The sequence below is a fragment of the Musca autumnalis genome, unplaced genomic scaffold (assembly GCF_047663935.1).
Source record: "Musca autumnalis isolate F117 unplaced genomic scaffold, ASM4766393v1 scaffold_2, whole genome shotgun sequence".
In the NCBI taxonomy this organism is placed as follows: Eukaryota; Metazoa; Arthropoda; class Insecta; order Diptera; family Muscidae; genus Musca; species Musca autumnalis.
This window is the reverse complement of record NW_027411755.1, coordinates 5242087-5250685: the sequence shown is the minus strand read 5'-3', so window position 1 is coordinate 5250685 and position 8599 is coordinate 5242087. Positions and strand designations below refer to the sequence as shown.

Sequence of the window (8599 nt, the reverse complement as noted above, 5' to 3'; positions counted from 1 at the left end):
GTTAAACGCAAAATCTATTTAATACATACGCACAAACACACGCGTCGTCAATAACAAACAAAACAAAATAAAATAAAAACGTTTGAATCCGATGAACAGAAACAACGAGATGAGCGAATAGAACGAGATGGACAAAAGGAACGAGATGAACGAAAGGAACTATGTAAACGAACGAGTCGGATATCGTTCCGATCGTTACAGTCTCGGAATCGTTCCAATGAACTAGTTCGTTCCGGTACTACACAACTCTAATTTTTATACTTTTTTCTCCGACTCTGGTCCAAAGATACGCAACCGCCCAAAAATTAAGGATACCGTTAACCACAAAAATGTACCTAAGATTTCAATAAACAACTTTAGAACATATGAATATTCTAGGAATGATACTTAGGGCTGAAATTCACGAACAATTAATCTTTATTTTGTCGACATGCTGCGCCGGTATTTATTCTCAATTTTCCTTCATATGAGCAAATTTTATTTTCTGTAGAATATCAGGAATATTCTGTCATTATTCCAAGAGTGATGTGCAAATTCCATTCATGAAGCTGTGGGAGATGATATGGTCACGGCAATATTTTGTTATTTTACTTACGTCCGTCAGGCTGGTGGTTTGCATTTTTGTTTCTACAAAATATGTATTTGGACAGTTTCAGAACTGCAAGAATATACTCATTTTTACTATATTTTAAAGGATAACATAAAGGAAAATTGTTGTTGTAGTAAAAATATGTAGATTTTTGCAGGTTCTGGAACAGGCATATTATTATGTGGTGACCAATATACATAAGTTCAATTTGCAATATTAAACTAAAATCAGAATGTTGTGTCTTCCGGTACACAAAATCTTGTAAAACTTTTAACATTTGTAATGAATGCAATTAAAAAGGGCTATTATAGGGCTGTTATATCCTACACCACTATCTATGGACACTTTCCGGGGAATTTTGTTCATGATTAAGATATTTTCATAGATGACAAAATGCCGGAGATAAAGCTCATGCATATGATTTTTTGACCATCTTTCGTAAGTTCGATGAAACAAGTACCATTTTGGTGCACTCCTCGGAATAATTTGACATTTATATTATAGTCCTTGTTATGCTGATCACGTTTAGACAATACAGATTTTAATAGCTTTCATAGTTTTTCGCATATCCCGGATCTTGCAAAATTAAATAAAATGTTGGCACTAAATCTGAGATTTGGGATTTCCTTCTATGACCAAATGTGACCGAATATACATAATTCTCATTTTACTATAGTGCTTGTTATGCTGATCACAATTATACATCCTTTTATCAACTAGTCCCATATTTCGAGAGTTTGCATTCATTCTATTTTCAATTTATGAATAACAATCTGCTATCCTACATACATACATATGTACATATCTAGGATCAATCATTATAGTCTCTAGACTTTGAATCTATTTTCATTCATTTTATTTTCAATTTATGAATAACAAGCTGCTATCCTATGTATCTAGGATCAATCATTATAGTCTCTAAGACTTCGAATCTATTGTGTTATTACAGAAACAATTTGAAAGAAAGTTAAATAGAGGCATTATTTGTGGCAAAATTATACGTAATCGGTATACCGGATCCGGATTACACCAAGACACACGTTTATTTAATGTTTGCAGGCTCTAATAGGATGACTAAAAGTTCAGATGCCAAAATATACCTTTATTTTGTTAAAGACATAAAAAATTTCCCACGTTCTCAAAAGTGTAAACTTTATTGACGCCAGACGCCGGAATTTTCTCAACGAGTATGTTCGAATTGAGTGTGGTGGCTTAACAAATATTTTTTCTGACAAAAGACTACTTGGGTTTAGTTTTTGATGACAACTTGCCATTTTCCCAAAAATCATCTTCGAAATATTTTGAGTTTTCGGGTCTGAGTGATTTGACCGCGGGAAAATTGAGTAATCCTTCGTCTATATCTTCATTATATGTATATAGTTCCCATCAAAAACTAACCCAAGTAGTATTTTGTCAGAACAAAATATGTATTTTTAATATTGTATTTTTTGCCATTTTATATTGAGTTTCTTGGTCACCATACTCGGTGGGAACATTCCGGCGTCTATAAATGCATTAGTCTACGTTTTGGGACTAAATTACTATCAATTTGATATTGTTTCTTAGACTAACATTATTGAAGCTTCTTAATTAGTTTGCTGTTCTAATCACTGATCATTGTAAAACAATTCAATCCATATCTATTTTTGGCATAACAACGTTCCTTACGTGCTATTTCACAAGTCAAATTAAATTGGTACCCTTCATGGCACAATTACCAAGGTAGTGACATCGTAAAATTTTGAAAATGTTATGTCAAAACTTTCTTTATGTTGTTGGGGAAATTGCAACAAAAATATTTTTTTATAAAGGGATTTGACTTTTCATATTCGAACAGCTGGTGTGATACCACTACCTTGGTAATTGTGCCATGGTACCCTTTAATCATTGCAATACTTTATTATGTGTTATTTTCTAAGAACACCAACACATAGAAAATTTTACAATCTTCTATATAAACTCGATTACATTATATAAATATTGCATTTTTTGGTGTAATTTATTGTTGTAACCTTTATGTAAACATAACGCATTGTACGTAATTTGTATTTCGTACCTAACACAATGCGTTACTAGTTAAGCATCTACCTGGATGATTTGACGAGACAAATAGGTAAACCGACAACAACAACGCACACACTCTGTTCAAGGGGTGAGAAGAGTGCGGAGATATGGAGCAAATGCGAAATGTGAAGCGTTGCCATTAACTGAACGAAACTCAACGACAAAATTCACCGAATACAACGATTCAATTCGACGCCAACTAAATTCGAATTCAACTTCGACAATCATTCGGCGTTAATCAGCGAAGCAGAGCAGACGTGTGCAGTGGCCAGTGTAGTAAAGAAGCAGTAAAAAAGTAGAATTTTTAAAAAATACATTTTTGTGTGTGCGCTTTAAAGTTTTACTAAAGAAGTAACAAAGTGACTAGATTTGTGTTTTATTTGCTAACGAAATAAAATACAAATTTCTTACAAACCAATTTTAAAAGTTTTTTAAACAAGTTTTTGAATTTACAACACCAAACTTCCAACAAAATGGCCGATGTTGCTGTAGAAAAGAAGTGAGTATGAAATGAAATTTTGCACAATTCACAAGAAGTGTGTTGAAATGGTATTGTTTTTGTTGTAGAAATGTAGTTTTAAAACGGAATTAAAGTATTTTAAAAGTTTTTCAAAAGAAAATGCTGTGTGAAAAATGTTGAAGGAAAATTTTCTGTTTGAAATTTTGTCTGTATCACAAAACAGCGGCATTTGCGAAAAAAAGCAATGCATGGCGTCCCTTGCTTGGTGGTTAAAGTTGCTGTCTTATTTCCTCTTGTGTGTGCGCTGGGCTTTATCCGGCACCAAAGTTTTACTCGGGCTATAGTTGTTTCTGTCTACCTTTTTTGCCTTCGTGTGTTGTTGGTGCTTTTATTTATGTACAACAACAATGTGACGTTAAAATGAAGCGGCATTTGAAAACACTTGCGTTATAAAATATTTCTTCGAAATTAAAAAAGACGCCAAGCGTCGTTATATTTTGCAGTGTTTGTGTGAGTGTGTGTCTGCTAGTTCGCATTTGTTACTGCTGCCGGCGTAGCGTTGCCGCCACCACCACCAAGAGCAGCCAGCATTTGTTTGTATAATATGGGAAAAACGTTTGTACTAAGGAGACACATCGTGGTTTTGTGATGTGAGTTTGGCTCATGGTTGTGATGTTGATGAAGAAGATGAGGTGGAAGGTTTTGGCGCGGTGTGTAGGGTAAACGTTTTTGGTAGCATCAAGCAAGCAACTCTGAAAGCAACCATCCATGATGTAGCCAACAAAGAGTTCAACTTTTGCAATGTATAGACATTTTTATATGTTGGTTGCTTAATGTTTGCATGGCTGGTTGGCTTGTCTTCCGGCTTTTTCATATGCCGGTTAAGTAAGATTTTTATGTGTATACAGGAGAAACTTTCGTTTTAGATCTTTCAAGGGGAGATTGTAAGTCACTGGAAATCGATTTTAAATTACATGAATTATAAATTTTGGAATAGTGGGGTTTTCATTACATTGTGCCATCATTTGTTTTTCCAATATTTTTCGAATCATTGCCAAATTCTTAGCCAATAATACAAACTGTTTTATTACTCATTTAGATTGTTCATTTTCCCCAACATCATTCCTCCCCCACTTTTGTGAATTGCTGTGTGTACACACACAAAACAAGCCATACGTTCGTTAATTGATTTCTGTTCTCATTACAGACGATTGAAATTAAAAAAAAAAATATTTTCCCCCTTCTTCTTGAGAGGCGAACACAAACGTTAGGGACGGATATGTAAATTTGGGGGGAATTTGCATTTTTTGATGATGGCATTTCTATTCTTCACAATTTTCTTTTTTGCGCCTTTAAGTCAAAAACTCGTTTTTTGGTAATTCTACCTTAAAAATGTCGATCTAAATTAATTTGTTGTTGTCGTTTGTGCTTGGGTTAAATGTATAAAAAGAACAAGAAGAGAAGGAAGAGGGGGTCTTGTTTTTATTAGCACATTATTCCATTTCTTTTTTGTATCTATTTGACATATTTCTATTCTGTTGTCTATTCATGTTATCATCATCATGATCATCTTTTATTTTCGAAACGAAGGTTTACTTCGTACATAATTGGAGGCACGCATAAAATATTAGGTTCGTTGTCGGCTTTATTTAGTTCAACCTTTGAAAACACCATTTTTTATTTTGGCAGTTAAGCTCTACATTTTTGTGTACATGTGTGTGTCTAGTTAGTTTCTCTGCCGGTATAAAAAAAAAACCAAAGCGTTCTTCAAATGTCCGTTATTTTTCATCATGTTTTAACATTTTTTATGTATTTCGGCTGAGAGGGGCTTATATTTATTTATTTCTCTCCGTCTTCTTTTTTCTTGGCATTTTTATACCAAAATGCAAAAGGCGCGCAAAACCTTTGTGTGCATATTTGCCTCTCTTTTTTGCTAACACAGCAAAGCCGTGACACTATTGTTGTGTTTCTTCTCGTTCTTCTCACCTTTTGCCGCGTATTCCGCTAAACACTGTTTCGCTGTACGAAAAAAGAAGTGAAGTGGTGGTAAAGACAATCATCAACAACAATGCTTTTTTGTGTATTTCCTTATCTCCCCCTTTGACGCGTTTCATCCACAAATTTTCGCAATGTGTGTTTTTCTCATTTGGTTCTTTGGGCTCTTTATCGTGTTTTTCTTCTTCTTTGTTTTGTGCCGTTGTTCAAAAGCAAAAAAATACACATGTTTCTGCAGTAACAATAGGCATAATGAATATGTGCTTTGAGAGAAACAACTGGAAGGAAATGTGTTGATGGATTAGGTATAGGGGAGGGGGAGTGGGTAAAACAATGGCAAAAAAACAAAAGCTGTCAGGAATAAAAAGCCGCGTCGTAAACTAAACATTTGTAGAGCGGCAGATGTGTTGAGTGTGATTCTATTTTTAGTGGTGGGGGTTGCTGCTACTGAGGCTGTTTTTGCCAGTGGCCGTGATGTGTAATTCCATGGAAAAATGTGTCTACTCCACTGTAGTTAACATTAACACAATTTCCTAATGTTTAGGTGTGTGACCTTAGAAAAAAACCATTAGTACCGGCTTCCTTCTTGGCTGTTTCTTCTACTTTGGTTGAATGTACTTGAACTATAAACATTAATTATGAGAAAACTGACACATGCGTCTCATCTCTGTTGTATTTTCATGAGAGATGATGGTTAAGAGCTCTGTGAGAGAGATACAGTTGCAAAATGTCATGTAATTTACATGTCAGATGTCTGACAGTGTGGTCTCGATTTTTATCGGAGGTATTTCGATAACGTATGAAATGCAAGTAAAAAAACTTAGTTGGATTTTCACTTGTTTTTTTCATAAGCAAAAAGGATTAGGGATTATAGCTACCCATCTATTTGTCAAATAAACTGTTGTTTAGGTACTATACACAACAAGAGATTGTCAATTTGTCACAATAGACATTAATTTATCTTCCTGCCTTAAACACCATTTACACTGACACCTAATATTGCAGTTGTGTTCTCAAAATTATAAATTATAATATAGTTCAAATAATAAATGGATGGAACGACACATTCAAAACTTGATGTGAAACAGAAGTCAACAATATATTGTGTGATAACCTCTTGTCATCAATTTTGTGTAAGATCAACAAATATTGTCTCAGTGCAAAGATTGATTCATTCAAAAGGTGTTCCATGCGTCAATCTCATTGTGCTTTACCTTTAATTAATCACACTGAGATGTATCAGTGTTAATGTGAAAGATCATTATTTCTACTGCTTATTTGAATTCATGCAAAAAATTCTACTTCATTGAAATTTCACAAGTTTAATATTCCATTTCAAAAAAAAAGCAATTTACCTTTACGACAGGTTTTCTGTGCAGCACATAAAAATAAAGTATTAACACCTCACCAAGGTGTGTGTGCGTATATACGTGTGTGTGAATCACATTCCACAATCAATGCCCGTTCTACAAAAAATAATAAATTTTGTATATGAAAAAATTAGTACATATTTAGATAAGGTGACACTTTCGGTGACTTGTTTAAGCATTGTCTAACTAATCTGATGAGTCGCACTAAACATTAAACAAACACATTTATTAAACTTTTTGTTGTTATTCTTTTGTAGCGAAACCCCCGTTGTCGAGAAGGTCGCAGCTGAAGAAGTCGATGCTGGCAAAAAAGATGTAGCCGAAAAGGAAGTTGTTGCCGACAAAACAGACGCTGCCGCCGAAAAAACAGAAGCTGCCACCACCGACAAAAAAGAGGGTGAAGAAGCAACCACCACTGAAAATGGTGAAGCTGCCGCCGCTGAAAGCAGCGAAAAAGCCAAGGAGAATGGTGATAGCGAAGCTGCTGCTGCCACAGAAACAGACGGTGCTGCTGCCGCTGAAGCCGAAAAAACCCCTGCTGCCGCTACTGAAGAATCTGCGCCAGCCGCCGCCACCGAAGAAAATGGTGTAGAAGAAACTGCCAATGGCGATTCTACAGGTAACAACAAACCATCAACATATTTTCAAAGAAAAAACCTTTTTAACAAAATTTCTTGTTTTTCTATTACAGACTCTGCTCCCGCTGAAGCCGTCAAAAGGAAAGTCACCGAAGGTGAAGCCAAAACAGACGAAGCTGCTGAAGTGACACCCGAAAAGAAGGCCAAATTGGAAGAAACTTCAAAAGAAGAAGTCCAAAATGGTGCGGAGGCTTCAGAAGTAGCGGCTTAATTAATCTCTCTCCATTAAAACACACACACAACAACCTACCCTCTACTATATATAATATATATTAAAAATAACACACAAAAACTAATTCTAATAATTTACTTACATTAACATTAAAAAATGAAAACAAATCCTACAAAAAAACAAACAAAAAATCACAAAAAACGGAAAGATGAAAAACCTCTGTAAACTACCTACAAAACAAAAGTTAAAAAGCAAACACCAACCATTCAACAACAACAAACAAACCAATTGTATGATGTGGTGAATTAGACCACCCCTCTCAAAATACAACAATTTCAAGACATTTCAACAAAATGATTTTTATAGACATTTAAAACGAAAAAATATAAAACAAAATTTTAAAATACAAATTTTTACACATGTCTTGTATTTGAATTTTTTACAATTTTTTAGAGATCACCACAAAAAGAGTGCTTCATGACGAAAAATTCACTTTTCACTTTTATTATTTTTTGATAATTGGTCGTACACCACCACCACAATAAAATTCTTTCTATGAATGATGTATCATGTGGTCGGTCACCCATTGTTTTGTCACCTTTAGAAATTTTGCTGAGCATATTTCTTTAGATGCTGAAATGAAAGGTGTATTGGTAGAATTTACAATTCATGATCCCATTGTCGATTGATCGATCACAATAAATATGTACTATAATTTTTTTATTTATGCGTAAATGTATACTTTTAAGTTTTTGTCTCCCTGCCAAATCGCCCACACTTCTACCATATCTCAGAATTCCTTTAAGTTTTTTTTTTTACATTCTCACAGGATAATCCTCCCAATATTTTTTGTAACTTGTACTTTGAATAATATTGATAGATAAATATGAAAAAGAACACACATCATCAGTTGAAACAACTACAACAACAACACTACCTATACCAGACAAGAAGTAAAAGGCTAAAAGTTGTAAAAAACCGTAACAAGAAAAAGTATATTTAAAACAAGAACAACAACAAAAACATTCAGTAAAATACATTCGATTGAAAAATAAAAACACAAACATTTGAAAACATATATTGAAGGACTTGTGTTTTGTTTGAAGGAAAATGGGACAGCAATAACGGAGGCTGGAGAAAAAATTTTTAACAATCGCTTTTAACCAAATGACTTTCGTATACGAAAATCTTGCGCTTTTTTATAAAAGACCATTAGGTCTTTTCATAGAATATCAATAGATCTTATAGAAGACCAATAGGTCCTCTGATATTACTAATAGGTTTTCTTATAAAAGACCGATCTAGTTCACT

The 8599-nt window shown here is 34.1% G+C and overlaps 1 protein-coding gene across 1 annotated transcript; it reads left to right on the top strand.

Annotated features, from left to right (window-relative positions):
- Positions 1–2728: 2728 nt before the first annotated feature.
- Df31 (Decondensation factor 31) lies at positions 2729–8366 on the top strand. Its single transcript, XM_073966694.1, has 3 exons — positions 2729–3152; positions 6736–7097; positions 7170–8366. Exons 1-3 carry the CDS (start codon positions 3127–3129, stop codon positions 7325–7327), a joined length of 546 nt encoding a protein of 181 aa, XP_073822795.1. The 5' UTR covers positions 2729–3126; the 3' UTR covers positions 7328–8366.
- The last annotated feature ends 233 nt before the right edge of the window (positions 8367–8599 follow it).